Source organism: Staurois parvus, unplaced genomic scaffold (assembly GCF_062004578.1).
Source record: "Staurois parvus isolate SC_StPar_1 unplaced genomic scaffold, SC_StPar_1.0 ptg000578l, whole genome shotgun sequence".
Classification (NCBI taxonomy): domain Eukaryota; kingdom Metazoa; phylum Chordata; class Amphibia; order Anura; family Ranidae; genus Staurois; species Staurois parvus.
In genome coordinates this window covers 7,007,114-7,023,606 of record NW_028318374.1, presented here as the reverse complement: position 1 = coordinate 7,023,606, position 16,493 = coordinate 7,007,114, and the positions used below count along the sequence as shown (strand labels likewise).

The following is a 16,493-nucleotide window of genomic DNA, read 5'->3' as shown; positions in this document are numbered from 1 at the left end:
ACAGGGGTCATACTTTGCGGTGAGTGTGGTGCAAAGGAGGGAGCACGTGTGGAAGCACTGGTTGTTTTTTCCTATCACCCACAGCATATTGGCGCACATGAAATGTGTTTTTTGGACTATATTTGTTCTTGAGTCTGAAATATCTGTTTTTATGCACGGACACTTTGTCATTTTTATTGATTCGTTTTCATTGTATTATTTTACATATATTGCTTATTGTTTATTTGTATATTTGCATTTGTTAGCATCATCACTTCAGCCTATGTATGTTACCCTACGGGGGGAGGTGCACTACAGTACCACACTTAGCTTATGTTCATCTTGAAGGGGGAGGCGTTTTGCAGCCTTTATTTGTCATATACATTTCCAAAGGAGGAAGGTGGTTTGTAGGACGGAGTGATTTGATATAATACCAGTCCTTTATTTAGCTTATGTTCACTTACCCTAGGTTCACATCTGTGCGGGTGGTGCTATCACGATCGCGCGTCAGACCCCTGACCTTCTCACCAAACTCGTGACCTAAGGACTAGCCAATCTGAAACCGTGATGTCACGTGCTTAACAATACCATGCCCGGCTGCACCCTGCACAACGATTTTCCAGCTAATTGGACCACAATCGACGTACTTGCAGCCTGGGAGCGTTTGTTATTGGGTCAGGTTAATTCCGCAATTAACCCTTCACACTGCCACCACCTCCTTTTTGTACAGAGAAAGAGGAAACTCAGCAATACACTAGGATGATTGATTAATCATCGGTATACTGCTATCTCCACAGACAGGTTATACAGAGGGTTAAACACTCATAGTAGCGCTCTTCAGTGGCAGGGATTCGTAAGTCACATTAAAAGCTATAGAAACAGTTCAACAATTTGAGAAAGATTTATTAGTAAAAGGTCAAAAGGGTGCAATAGAAATATTTACAGAAAAAAGATGTAACCTATATATATATAGAGAGAGAGAGAGAGAGAGCACAACAGCACAGCAAACAGATAACAGAAAGAAGTTTAGGTAAATAACTACTTTCTGAAAGATGCCTGAGGTTAAGCAGTTTCAAGTCTGATGAGCTTGAAAGGGATTTCTGGTCTCGCACTCAGTTTCATTGTTACAGCGAGATTCTTCTTTCTCTCTGTCTGCTAGATGTTAAAACGCAGAAGGTCCTCACTTCTCTGTCTACACACAAAACATAACAGCCTCTTTCCTACCCAAAATCAATGGGGTGTCTCTTACAACAGAATCAATTGCCTTATTTGGTAAAAGGATTGTTAGGCAGGGGCTCAGCATCATACACTGATTGCATTCCTGAGGGAGGGGGGAAATCGGAGGAGGGAGACTGATTTGGAATTTAAGAGAAATACCAAAATGCAGAAGTTTGGAGCAAAATGGAGAAACACGCCTCTCCCTGTGTGCAGGATTGTTACAGGTGCCGCTGCAGATCCACACGAAAATCCATGCAGCCGCACCACCTGCACAGAGAAATGTGGACCAGCGGGCGGGTGCCATTAATTCTAATGGCACGCCACCCGCACTGGAAAACGCAACCGTACTGGGAACCGAGGTTCCAGTGCAGGATGCGTTTTCAGAAGAAGTGCAGGGACTTCTTTCCCTGCATGTCATGGGCACAGGAGTCCATTAAAATGAATGGGCTCTCGTGCCCGTACAAAACGCGGCCCGCACAGATGTGAACTGGGGGTTAGGAAGGGGAGGTGGTTTGTAGTTTCTGTTTGACCCACTTGTTATACCAATAGGAGGAAGGTGTTCTGTAGGACGGAGGGATTCTTTAAGGGAGTCACACTTCAGCACTTATTAGTTATTTCATTTTGTCACATTTATTTGAGCAGGAAGGGGGAAGGCGTTCTGTAGTACGGAGTGGTCCTTCTATGTCAGAAAGGATTCATACTATTCACACTAAGCACCACTATCATTTCCCAGTAGGGGAGTTGCACCAATACACTATTTACTGGTAGGAGCAGTACAACATCTTTTATTTTAATATTTAAAAAAGTTTTGCCTTTAGTTATACTTTAAAACCTTTGTGCACCAGAACTTTTCTATTGATCCATCCATGGGCAGGCTGGCTGTACCTAAGTCAGTCCATCAATTGACTTTGCTACAACCAACATGTTGGATTTTGGGCATGCAATTATTGCCAGCAGCTATAGCCGCTAGTCGTAATCACTGTGTTCTCCCTGCAGGGATGGTTCTCGGCTCCCCCTTCCCCCCCACATGGAGAATACATTAGTTCTGAGGGTGGGATTCCTCCAACAACACTGACTGTGTTCATTGAAGAAGCAAGCAATTTTCTTTCCTTCCACTGGTTGCAGAAAAGGAAATTGCCTCATCTATGGCCTGCCTTAGGTGGCTGGCACTTCTACAGATCTGAAAAGCGATCCTCGCTCCTTACAAAACTAGACAAAAGTTTTTGTCTTGACATACACTTTAAGGATTTTTAGGTTCAAATGCAGATTAATTGTAACCCCACCAGCTGTACATACTCACCCTTCTGGATACGGAAGAGCATGTAACTTACTGCTCCAACACTGTCTAACAGTGCTGCTTCTTGACTGGCTGTCCCATACCTCCCATTTTTTGGAGATAAGGAAGAGAGTATAGTTCCTGCTGCCTTCGAAAGGAAGCTGAAGAAGACTTCTGCTTAGTCAATTGCCCATCTGGGTTTAAAGGTCCATGACTACAAATTGTCATTCTGGGCCTAAAGGTCCACAACTAACCCGTGACAGGATTGTGAGTGAGTGTCTGGATGCAACTACAGGCCAGATCAGGAGGGCCCAAATCCAGCAGCACTTTCAGAGGTCACTGCTATACAATAATTTAGAGCTGGGGTATCCAAACTTTCTAATCAAAGGGCCAGTGTACTGCACTTCAAAGTTTAGGGTAGCCAGACTGTGGCCAGTGGGAGTAGAAAATGCCCTGGCATCGGTGGGATTAAACAGTGCCATAGGCTTGGTGTCAGTGGGAATAAAAAAATTACATCATTGGTGTCAGTGGGAAGAATAGTGCCCTATAATTGAGGTCAGTGGGAGGAATAGTGCCCCATCATTGGTGTCAATGAGAGGAATAATGCCTCATCACTGGTGTCAGTGGGAGAAATAGTTCCCCATCTTTGGTGCCAATGGGAGGAAGAGTGCCCCATTACTGGTATCAGTGGGAGGAAAAGTGCCCCATCATTGGTGTCCGTGGGAAGAATAATGCCCTATAATTGAGGTCAGTGGGAGGAATAGTGCCCCATCATTGGTGTCAGTGGGAAGAATAGTGCCCCATCACTGGTATCAGTGGAAGGAATAGTGCCCCATCATTGGTGTCCGTGGGAAGAATAATGCCCTATAATTGAGGTCAGTGGGAGGAATAGTGCCCCATCATTGGTGTCAATGAGAGGAATAATGCCTCATCACTGGTGTCAGTGGGAGAAATAGTTCCCCATCTTTGGTGCCAATGGGAGGAAGAGTGCCCCATTACTGGTATCAGTGGGAGGAAAAGTGCCCCATCATTGGTGTCCGTGGGAAGAATAATGCCCTATAATTGAGGTCAGTGGGAGGAATAGTGCCCCATCATTGGTGTCAATGAGAGGAATAATGCCCCATCACTGGTGTCAGTGGGAGAAATAGTTCCCCATCTTTGGTATCATTGGGAGGAATAGTGCTCCATTGTTGGTGTCAGTGGAAGGAATAGAGTCCCAAGAGTGAGATAAAGGCATGCAAAGGGCCACATCTGACCCATGGGTCGCAGTCTGGAGACCCCTGATTTGTGTATAGATATGGAAATATTGCAGTACAACACTTTGGTAGTTACAAATACAGTTATTTAGAGAGGTCTTTACCAAAAGCAAGGGCAATTGAAGAGGAAAGAGGGACGGAAAGATTTGATACCAAAATAGGACAGTTGGAACTGATGTTGTCAAAGCATCTAGCGCTGTAACATTAGCATGGAGAAAAAAGTCCTCACCCCAGTGTAAGCTTCAAGTCAAAGTTCTATGGTCAAACTAAAGCAGCCCATAGGTGAGTCCTTTTTTTTAGTTCAACCAGCGGTTTGAACGAAAACAAATGACTCAATTCCCCACTCACATGTAAGCAGGTTGAAACTGCTTAGTGAGTTAGGATCTGGCCCATGGTGGGTTAGGAAGGGGTTAACATCTTTGCTCCCATTTTGCTGGCTTTTTGGAGCATTAGCCGGCCCACCTGTGATATAAATTGGGGGAAGGTTGAGGTCCGAGACCCCACTTTTCCCATTTCCAGGAAAAGTCCAAGCTGTCTTCCTTCTATATCCAGAGTCCTGGGATGCCACCATCTATGAACTGTGCCATCATCTGTGGACTATGCCTTGATGAACTGTTACTTATAAGGTATGACTTTGACCATCTAATAGCTAGTTAGGGATCGTTGAAGGAATTGTTGCACTTTATCATGCTTGCACTGAAGTTGATCAGTAAAGACTATTAAACTTTGTCCTTGGGCCTGGTCTGAAGTAATTCAAAGGGTGCATAATGGGGTACACATACAATACACTAAGCAGCCAGTTGAGGTGTGGTACCTGGGTGAGGTGAGGTGTCCTCCAGTGGCAAGGGAGCCGCTATTTGGACCCCCTCCCTAGCAGTCCATCTCCCATAGCAACTAGGAGCAGACCAGCATTACAGAGGTCCTCAGCCTAACTGCGTGGTATGGGAGTGGAAGAGTTAATATAGGACACGCATGAGACCTGCGCTATGTGTCCAGCGGGATCCCATTCAGTTACTGGGAGTGAGGTAACGAAGGGACACTGGCTGGTGGAGGTGGTGTGGCTCTACCCAGAGGAACACTGGCTGGTGAAGGTGGTGTGGCTCTACCCAGAGGAACACTGGCTGGTAGAGGTGGTGTGTCTCTACCCAGAGGAACACTGACTGGTGGAGGTGGTGTGGCTCTACCCAGAGGAACACTGGCTGGTGGAGGTGGTGTGGCTCTACCCAGAGGAACACTGGCTGGTGGAGGCGGTGTGGCTCTACCCAGAGGAACACTGGCTGGTGGAGGTGGTGTGGCTCTACCCAGAGGAACACTGGCTGGTGGAGGTGGTGTGGCTCTACCCAGAGGAACACTGGCTGGTGGAGGTGGTGTGGCTCTACCCAGAGGAACACAGGCTGGTGGAGGTGGTGTGGCTCTACCCAGAGAAACACTGGCTGGTGGAGGTGGTGTGACTCTACCCAGAGGAACACTGGCTGGTGGAGGTGGTGTGTCTCTACCCAGAGGAACACTGGCTGGTGGAGCTATGTGACAACTCTTTATCAGGAATACAGCTTCATTCCACATGCAGTGTTAGCTCATCTCTAAGTGAGGCTGCCTTAATGTTAGACTATGAGCATGCCTTCAGCACAGATATCCCTAATGCATGGGGTGGTAGGCCCACCCACAATATGGCATAATCAGTAAAACACAACCAGCTCTGCACACACATTGGATCTGGATGGGGAAATCCTCAATGCTGAGCTTATGTATTCTGAAGGCGGGGAGACTCCCCCTCTTCAGAATACAATGATCAGTGCTCCCGGCTATAGCCTGTGGCACTGATCAAGTGGGGAGAATCAATCAGCGTGGTTGTACAATTGTACAACCACCCTGCACATACATGGATCAAAATTTGGAGGGTCCCTGCTAAACTGGCTGAATTTTGATCCAAGTATGGCTGGTTTTAAGTGGATCTAAAGCCTCAAGGTTTTGCCTTAACCACTTGCCTACCTGGCACTTTTACCCCCTTCCTGCCCAGGCCAATTTTCAGCACTCTCGCACTTTGAATGACAATTGCGTGGTCATGCAACATTGTACCCTTATAAAATTAATATCATTCTTTTCAAACAAATAGAGCTTTCTTTTGTTGGTATTTAATCACCACTGGGGGTGTTATTTTTTGCACTATAAACAAAAAAAGAGCAAAAAATTAAAAAAAAAGTGTTTCTTGGTTTTTGTTATAAAATTTTGCCAAGAGGTAATTTTTCTCCTTCACTGATGTTGGTTGATGAGGCTGCACTGATATGCAGCACTGCTAGGCAGCACTGATGGGCACAGATAGGTAGCACTAATGGGCACTGATAGGCTGCACTGATGAGGTGGCACTGATAGGCGGCACTGATGGGGGGCGCTGATTGGCAGCACTGACTGGCGACACTGCTGGGCAGCATTGATTTACTGGGTGATCTGCTGTGTCATTGAATACAGGTGATCACATGGTAACAGACTGTTGTGATTGCCCTTTTACCTCATCACATGATCAGCTGTGTCCATAGGACACAGCGCTCACAGAGATCGCCGGGTGCACGCAGCTGGGAGCGCACGAGAAGGAGCATTTTAGGAGGATGTCATGACAGTAGCCGTCATTGGGCTATAGTGAGCTTGGCAAATGGTTAATGCATTCTATGCATTAGGGTAAAAAAATCTTGTGTGTCACGGACTTCCCCCTCACTCCCACTTATATTTACCTGAGCCCATGAGGATCCAGTGCTGTGCATGAGAGCTACGGCTCTCCTGGCTCTGTCCCTCCTCAGTAAGCAGATTGTTAGCAGCGGGAGCCATTTTCTCTCACTCCTGTAAAGCAAATCCAGTGATGAGAGAGCATGGTTCAAGACAGAGCCCAGCTGTCTGTGTCAATAGACAAAGACAGGGAGGCTCGGGTGCGAGCCTGCACCAGTGCCCCCATGGAAAGCGGCTTTTCATGGGGACACAGGGCAGTGTGAAGGAGGATCGGGATGCACTGTACAAAACAACTGCACAGAGCAGGGGAGTATAATTTGTTTAATTAATTTAAAAAAAATGGAAGCTTTAATATTGCTTTAAGGGATGTCAGATGTTTAGTTAAAGAAATAAAATCAGGATCCTACACAGATGAGGCTTTTTTGTCAAACAAAGATATTATCAGATGTTTAATAAATTAGAATGAACAGGTTCACAGTAAACTTTAAATGATTTATGCCGCCTAGGGAGCTTGGGAAGAGCACATTCCTATTCATGACAAGGAACAGGTCAGTTTTGTAATTAGAATAATGTGATTTAGTAATGCTGACATATTCCCTGTTAATTCATTCAAACTGTACATTTTAATGATTGGTCCACTTAAAAAACAAAAATCCCATCTGATCTGTGTTTTATTCAAGCACAGCCTGCTGGCAGAAATCACCATTCCTAGGACAGTGACTTTGCTTCTTTCAAGCTTAATTTGGATATTTCTTAGATACAATTCCTTGGCACAACACACTGCCTGAAATTGCAGCTAACAATCAGTCTTGGAATTTTATGACCTCATCATCTGCATTCCTAGTCTCCTGGGCTGAGAGCCAAAGCAAGGAAGTTCACGTATGCATTATATAGGAGTGGTGACATCATTCCTATATTTTTTTCTATGTGTATTGTAATGGGGTGTGCAAGGGCCCTTTGAGTTCCACTATAGACTCCAGCTGCATGGAGTTTGTGTGTTCTCCCTGTGTTTGTGGGATGTTTCCTCTAGCTGCTCCTGAATCCTTCAAATCAAAAACAAGCTGGTTGATTAAAGTGACATTATAAAGTATCTTCTGGGAGTGCTCTTTTGCTCAGGACCCGTTGAGGGCCCTAGAACCTGAACTCAAGGACTTTGTGCCACAGACAGCCATCACACACTTTGGGGTGTTGAACGGACTTTTCTGTGGAACTTTTACCCTGGAGGACATTGACAGCGCCTGGCGGGTGCTGTGTTGTTTTAAGGATGCTTTATGGTGCGCCAGGAAGCGCCTCATCCACCAGCGGGAGAGGATGTCCATTGAGGACTGCCGCAGATGATCCTCAGTCTTCTCAGGGACTATAACTTGATGGACTTTAAGGAGGAAGAGGACGTCTGAAGATCTCCCCTTCCCCCTACTCCTCCTTGCGTGTCTTTGCCCCTTCAATAAAGCTTCGGGCCTGTGACCCCTTTTCCCCTCTTTCTCCCCCCTCACACACCTGACGCTTGTTGGAATTTGAACGTGTTTGAACTTGCATGATTCTGATTCTGTAAATTTCTCTTTTTATGCATGCTATGGTTTTTATGCGGTGGCGCCCATGGGGGTAACCTAGGGGGCCACAAACAGCCTCAGGGTAAGCGGCGTTATGCATGACGTGATGGTCTGGGGATTCGTCCGCCACGCACACCACGTCAGGAATCATACCGCTGAGTGAATGTATTTATTGTATGCCTGGAACTATATTGTAATGTGGTGTATTGTGCGCTGCGTCGCAGTATAGGGTGAGATGTACCCCGATTACGAGTATTGTGTTTTCTGTAAATAAAGTATATTTTTCAATCAAAAAACTACTCCGTAGCAGCCGCAGGACTACTGGCCAGGTCTTCTAAAAGCCTTGCCTCACAGCCAGGCATAAAGGCTCATTCACACATTTCTTCAATGATCAGTCTAGGGGTGTTGTTTTTTATTTTTGGAGAACTTGGATAGAGTTGAGGGAATTAGGTGGGATACTCCAAAAACAAGAACTATATACAGCTTGAGGACTTGGGTATTCTTCAGAGTAAGCTATGTCAAAATTTGTTCTTGTAGCAAACAGTGGACTTCAGCCTAAAAGTGGTAGTAGTAATAATCTAGAGCGGAGTCCTCTGTTTAGAAGGAGTTTAGACAATGCTTTTTTGGGGTCCCAGCCGGTATCCCCTTTAGGTGGACCCACAGCTGACTCCCTAGCACCAGAGGGGTTTAAGCAGCACAAAGTCTCTAAGATCCTTTCAGAAGTGTCTGTACTCACAAGGCCCAAGGAAGCTGGATGACTTCCTTCATGATACCAGACCAGATCTCCAATAGATGGCTCCTCAGTCAGCTCTTAGCAGTACCTGGGTCTCAATGTTCAGACCCTCAGGTTTCCCACCTGAGGCCTATGCCAGCAGATGCAGCAGCTTTGCCTGTGCATGCCCCCTCCAGGCTGGACCAATCCTATACAGGAAAATACCAGAGCTTGGTGTGCTCACTGAGTATATACCAGCATGCCATCACAGCCTGCCTCTCTGGGATAGGCCAGGGCTGTATTAATACTCATGCTGCCATCTGCATAGCTCCACACCTATCATCCAGAAACTTCTCAAGCTCTCTGGATGCAGAGGGAGTTATCAGGCTGGCAGCAGCTGAACACACTGAGCAGACCTAACTAGCAGAACACAGCACTGTCTTATCTGTCTAAACCAGTGGTCTTCAAACTATGGCCTTTTACTTGCTTTTATTCGGCCCTTGGATCACTATTGCATTCACTGACACCAACAATGGGCCACTGTTCCTCCTAATGACACCAACAATGGGGCACAGTTCCTGCCAATGACAGCAATGATGGGGCACAGTTCCTCCCAATGACACCAACAATGGGGCCCAATGGCACTAATGATGGGGCACAATTCCTACTAATGAAACCAATGATGGGGCACAATTCCTTCAAATGACACCAGTGATGGGGCACGATTCCTCCCAATGACACCAACAATGGGGCACAGTTCCTCCCAATGACACCAATGATGGGGCACAATTCCTTCCAGTGAAGCCAGTGATGGGGCACAATTCCTCCCAATTACATCAACAATGGGGCACTAGTCCTCCCAATCACACCAATAATGGGACACTATTCCTACTAATGACACCATTAATGGGACACTATTCCTACTAATGACACCAACAATGGGGCCCAATTATACCAATGATGGCGCACAATTCCTCCTAATGACAACAAGGATGGGGCATTGTTTACTCCAACTGATGCTGGGACATTTTCTACTCCCGATGGTCACAGTGCAGCCCCTCTAAAGTCTTAAGGACAGTAAACTGGCCCTTTGTTTAAAAAGTTTGGAGACCCCTGGTCTAAACCATTCACCTATCTAGGAGGGTGCTACAGTATCTCTCACCTGAGTAAAAAAGTTTTGGGAGACCTCACCGTTTCGGTTTTTTTTCCACCCAGTGTTTGTTTACATTCACCTGTCACTCAGGATTCCATGGCTGACAGCTCAATGTGTCAGGCAGGGATGGGTCACTGGAATTTTGAATTGTGGGTGGAATTGCCGAGATTCTGCCCACGATTTTAAAACGCACTGTTAAAATGTAAAATCAGCGTGTTCAGGTGCCATTCATTTCAATTTCAATTTTCATTATTTATTCATTTATCCTGGTTGTTAGGCATCATTTATATTTAGGCATTTCGAATCACGGGTGGAATCACTGCGATTCTGCCCGTAATTTCAAAATACGCTATTAAGATGTAAAATCGCAAATCAGCATGTACAGGTACCATTCACTTCAATGGCACCTAAAAACTAAGCGATTCTGCTGCAATTGTTGCACAACGAATCGGGCATGCAATTGCACAAACCAAAATGCGCCGCCCTGGCAGAATTGCCCTGTGTTTTAGGTGCCATTGAAATGAATGGCACCTAAACACAATGTGCGATTTTACATCTTAACAGTGCAGAATCACAGCGATTCCTCCCATGATTCAAAACACCTATATGTGAACGAAGCCTAACAACCAGGAGGAAGCATCACATTTAGCAGTGAAAATATATATTAAAAATATATATATTTTTCTAATTAGCAAATGGTTCTCATGGTCAAATGTTCCTATAGCTATTATTCTCTTAGGATGGTTATATGTGCAGGAGACTGGTCTTGTACCCACCGCTTCCTGTAGTAGGTAGGCTAGCTCTGCTCTCTGCACAAGTTATGTACAACATGGCGATGATGTCATTGCTAGTTTTACAGGGTAATATCTGGGATTGTAAAGGTACTTAGTGCCCACAAAGTGGGATTTTATATATATATATATTATACTGTATATGTGTGTGTGTATGTATGTATACCTATACTGTAAAAATGGCATTACCCATCACTATTGTGCTTCAGTAGCATCTTCTTCCCGGCTTGATCTATCCATGGCATGTTATCCTCCTTGACATATGGTACATCATTAGGACATTAGACTCCTGTGTGTAACCATGGACTATCCTGCTTTCCTCCACACCAGAGGCACCATTCTTACACTGTCCAGATGTTACCTTCTTTTGCAAAAGTAGGCTGCAAAGTATTACTCTGCTGCTTTGCTGATCACCCTTTGACTGATCAGAGCAGCTGCTTTTATAAATTCTGAAGCACCATCTGACATTTCAGAAGTGTGCCAACCAGTCTCACACACTTTCTACTGACGCACAGCCATCACATCCCTGAAAGCTAAAAAGCTTCATGCGTGGGCGTCTCTGCCTTCGCAAGAGTTATTTTCTTTGGAACAAAGGCAACTTAAAGTGCAAATTCATCATCGCTTACTAATTTTGGGCATTTGGTCGGACTGGTGAAGTCTACAATCTGGAATACCATGGTGAAGATTACAGAAGTCTACAGTCTGAGACACCATGGTGAAGATTGGTGAAGTCTACAATCTGGAATACCATGGTGAAGATTAGAGAAGTCTACAGTCTGAGACACCATGGTGAAGATTGGTGAGGTTCCACAGTCTGAGACACCATGGTGAAGATTGGTGAAGTCTACAGTCTGAGACACCATGGGTGAAGATTGGTGAAGTCTACAGTCTGAGACACCATGGTGAAGATTGGTGAAGTCTACAGTCTGGGACACCATGGTAAAGATTGGTGAAGTCTACAGTCTGAGACACCATGGTGAAGATTGGTGAAGTCTACAGTCTGGGACACCATGGTGAAGATTGGTGAAGTCTACAGTCTGAGACACCATGGTGAAGATTGGTGAAGTCTACAGTCTGAGACACCATGGTGAAGATTGGTGAAGTCTACAGTCTGAGACACCATGGGTGAAGATTGGTGAAGTCTACAGTCTGAGACACCATGGTGAAGATTGGTGAAGTCTACAGAGTGAGACACCATGGTGAAGATTGGTGAAGTCTACAGTCTGAGACACCATGGTGAAGACTGGTGAAGTCTACAATGTGAGACACCATGGTGAAGATTGGAGAAGTCTGCAGTCTGAGACACCGTGGTGAAGATTGGTGAAGTCTACAATCTGAGACACAATGGTTACAAAGTATCTGTTAAACATCCTAAAGCAGATATTACCAATCCCCTGAGGACCACAGGCATTCTCTGGATCTCCCAGTACCAGAATCTCCCAAAACTTTTTATTTACGACCCTCATGGTACAGCTCACACATGCCAAGGGGACAGTTCCCTTTCCTATGTAGTAAGGGGAATGGATGCTGATTGACAGGGGGAAGTTTCTGAGATCTTCCCAGATAGTGAGTGTTTGTTATCGCTTGGGCATTAACCCTTCAAACTCTTAACATTCATGTCTGCGAAAGATTTCGCCCAACATGGATTGTGTCTAGCAAGCCTAATTCTTTTATGAAGTATTTTATCCTTACACACACATTAACTCCTCCCATGCCATACTGTTCTGTAGAGCAGATTAATAGCTTTACAAGTCTGGATGTTAGAGGATGCTGTTACAATGCATACCTTCCTCCCCATACTGGTCGTAGATCTCTCGCTTCTTGGGGTCACTTAGCACCTCGTAGGCTTCAGCGATCTCCTTGAACTTCTCCTCGGCATGGGCTGACTTGTTTTTGTCTGGGTGCCACTTAAGAGCTTGCTTTCTGTAAGCCTTCTTGATGTCTTCCTCCGAAGCCCCCTTCTCAATGCCCAAAATCGAATAATAATCTTTCCCCATATCACCTTTGTCAGCAGGACTGGAATGCACAGAGCTAGTCCCTTGCTCTGGATATAGAAAGTCTGATCCCCTCTAAGCGTTCACCAGTCCATCCCCTCCTGTTCATATATAGAGATCAGCTCCCAGCCTCCCATTTACGTCTCACTCTCTCTGCTGCTTGCAGAATTCACCAGCTCTTTCTAGAAAGTTTTTTTTTAAACAAGCTAAAGCTTTATTAGATGACAGAGGCAGCAGAATCTCTGTTTAACCCATTGCATATCTGGCTTTAAAGCTGGGTAAGGGAACGGGAGGCATGCCAACAAGCCTGGACAAAAAGTGTTCTGTGGCTCTCCTATGGACATTCTCTACATTACTTTTAAAGAGGTTTTACAGTTTTGGTACGTACTACATTGTAAAATAATTTTTTTCTTTACTAAATAAAGATAGTGGGCCTATAGCTCAGGCTGTTATTAGTCATTTTTTAGTCATTTTTAACATAGAAACATAAACCTAAAGAGGTACTCCAGTCATTTAAAAAATAAATAAAAGTCAGCAGCTACAAAAACTGTAGCTGCAGACTTTTATTAAAGAGACACTCACCTGCCCATGAGTCCAGCATTGTCCTCTCTGGGGTCGGTTATTCCTGCTGACCACTGAGCATGCACAAGATTGCGCTGCACAGTCAGATTGGTCCCACGGGCTCCTGGGATGTGTAACATGTCCCAGGAGGCTGCAGGGGCAGGCCAGGCTTTGTAACTCTTGCCTAGGTGAGAAAATTGCAGAAGGGGTAGAGGGTACCTGTCAGCAAAAGGTACCCTCCCCCCCCCAAAAAAAAACAAATATGTTAGGGGGGAGAGAAGTGGATTGGCAATATTTTCACTTTTACGTTAAAATCTGCTTTGAACAAATACAATTCTACTCTAAAATCTATCTCCTAACAATGCAAGCCATCTGCAGATATGCAATTCTTTGACAACCTCTTAGGCTGCACATACACAGTACAAAATGATTGTACAGTGTCCTTTGGATCTACCACTAATGGACTAGTTGATCCTGATAAGTGTTGGCTCTGAGGAAGAGGTTGTGTCCTCGAAACGCGTTAGCCAGTTGGTCATCCAGGGTTCCATCGTATGGACTCAGATGTTGTTTGGATCATACATCTTGTTCAGTTTGACATGCCTGTGTTATTATGTCCATTGTGAGTATGATACCTATTTTTGTTTCTTTAATAAATTATTTTAAACGATAATGCACTAGGTCGGTGCACCCTTTTTCTTTTTCTCCATTTGTATCCAATGCATAGTGTTGGTGAAGCTAGGAAGGATTGTCCATGGATAGTATAATCAGATTGTTAAGTGTATGGCTTTAGATATATGTATGAACAGGAGCCAGGCGCTGTGTAGTTTTGTGATAAAAGTAATACACCTTATATAGAGGTGTGCCTTTAATAATTCATATGGTAAAAAATAGATAACCAGCCTGTGGCTTTAAGAAGCCAGGTTCCAAGATGGACGGCCCGACCACTCAGAGGGAAGTAGTGGAGTAGAATGCCTGTCAGTGCAGGGACCACGTGTATCCGACTGTCAAGGTCCTACCTTTTCCCAGAGGTTATGTTACTCCATGTGCTAGCATCCATCTTGGATTTCTGCTGAGCATGATGGGAATCTTTTATGCCTTCAGGTCTCTGAGGTCCATCCCCCAGAGGGGTGTGGCTGAGTACATATAAGCCTGGGATCTGCACATGCTCTTTGCACTTGTGTCTTTGTCTTGCTACAGCTCTGTGTATACGCTCGTGACTCTTCTGGTATTCTGACTCGGCTTGTGACTAAGACCATTCTCTGTGTTTCCCTTTGATCTGACCTTCCGTTGCTGAACCCGGCCCGTGACCTGTGATTCTCTGTCTACTGTTCTGTACTGTTTTGTCCCGTTGTTATTGACCCGGCTTGTCTGACTACGCTATTGTCATTCTCACCAGCTACACGCCATTGGCGGTGGCCATTACCGCAGCTGGGGTGTCTCGGGGGCCGCGACCTGGTCCCTGGTTGCGTCAAGTCCATCCCCACCATCAGGGGCCCTGGTGAAGGGCAGCCTGGGACTTAGACTCCGCGCCCTGAGGGACTTCAGTCTGTTGGTGGTGGTTGTCGTCAGCCAGTGCGTTACCCTGCCACTAGGCCTACCTGTCCGTTCCACAGCCCTGCCCTGACACCGACGTCCCAGCGTCCCGGATGACGTCACCACGATGTGGAGAGACGGAGGGGGGGAACTCTTGCTGGAGCCGCAGCTTTAGAAGGAAGAGGTCGGTTGCTGGGACAACATGTTTCGCGCGCATGCGCTTTATCAAGTCTGGAGCCCCAGATCGAGGGAGATTATCAGTGGTCTTGTATGTCTTCCATTTTCTAATTATTGCTCCCACAGTTGATTTGTTCACTATTGACTATTGCAGATTCAGTCTTCCCAGCCTGGTGCAGGTCTACAATTTTGTTTCTGGTGTCCTACGACAGCTCTTTGGTCTTCACCATAGTGGAGTTTGGAGTGTGACTGTTTGAGGTTGTGGACAGGTGTCTTTTATACTGATAAGTTCAAACAGGTGCCATTGATACAGGTAATGAGTGCAGGACAGAGGAGCCTCTTAAAGAAGAAGGTACAGGTCTGTGAGAGCCAGAAATCTTGCTTGTTTGTGGGTGACCAAATACTTATTTTCCACCATAATTTGCAAATAAATTCTTTCCAAATCAGCCAATGTGATTGTCTGGATTTTTTTCCTCATTTTGTCTCTCATAGTTGAGGTCTACCTATGATGCCAATTACAGGCCTCTCTCATCTTTTTAAGTGGGAGAACTTGCACAATTGGTGGCTGACTAAACACTGTACTAGGGCCAATTTAGACATGAGGCAATAAACATACCAGCATGTCTTTGGTGTGGGAAGAAACCAGAGTGCCCGGAGGAAACCTACACAGGCACAAGGAGAACATGTAGACTCCAGGCAGGTAGTGCTGTGGTTGGGATTCAAATCAATGACCCTAGTGCTGCTAGGCAGACCTGCTAACCATTTAGCCACTGTGGAGGGACTTCATGCATATTTTTACATGGGTCTCCCCCTAAAAATCCAGGCCAGATCTGAAGGATCTTTTTTTCTCTTTTTTCATTTTTGCTAGAAGATGTACTATAGTAAACATAGTGACATAGTGACTTTTATAAAGAAAACAAAGAAAAGATAATAATTTGAAATTTCTGGCAACTTACATTGCACAAACAGCTTTTTTTTTTGTTTCAAAAGGGACCCCCAAGAGTCCCCCAAAATGCTTATCAGATCCTTTAAACACTGTTCATTCAAACCCCTAGATAGAGCAAAACACAAGATTATACCATAACTTTTCATATTTTAAATAGCACTCTTATATTATCCCAGTGCTTCTAATCACTCTTGCTGCTAATGCAATTCATAAATTGTCCATTCCACTTTCGATAATGTGTATCACCAAATCAAACATAGGTCAGTTGTTGATAATCATGGTGACACAATCCCATATCCCAATCATGGTGTTATTTAACTTACTCAAATTAGTGCAGCTCCCAATTCACACTGTGATTCCACCATCCAGACCCTGAAAGCTCACCAAGATTGTAAAATCCTTAGTGTTAAATGGGTCATTCAACGTTTACATCTGAACCCTGGAAGGGCCTTTGCACCCTATCTATTCCATAAAACATAATTAAACAAATGAGAACAGTATGGGGTGCAGGGAAAGGCTTTTTGGAGAAGATACCATACAGAAAGAGATGAAAAAGGGGAGAGAAGAAAAATAAAAATGAGAAGGGAATTTTAATCTTAGCGATGTAACTTTTATGGAACACAAGATGA

General features: G+C 45.0%; 1 protein-coding gene across 1 annotated transcript in view; it reads right to left on the bottom strand.

The window, feature by feature from the left end:
* DNAJB4 (DnaJ heat shock protein family (Hsp40) member B4) overlaps nucleotides 1-12,800 on the bottom strand; it is a 31,910-nt gene extending 19,110 nt beyond the window's left edge. Inside the window, exon 1 of the mRNA XM_089692203.1 lies at nucleotides 12,440-12,800. Within this exon, the coding sequence (XP_089548329.1) occupies nucleotides 12,440-12,650 (211 nt within the window). The 5' untranslated portion in view covers nucleotides 12,651-12,800. The remainder of the gene's footprint in view (nucleotides 1-12,439) is intronic.
* Nucleotides 12,801-16,493: the final 3,693 nt, after the last annotated feature.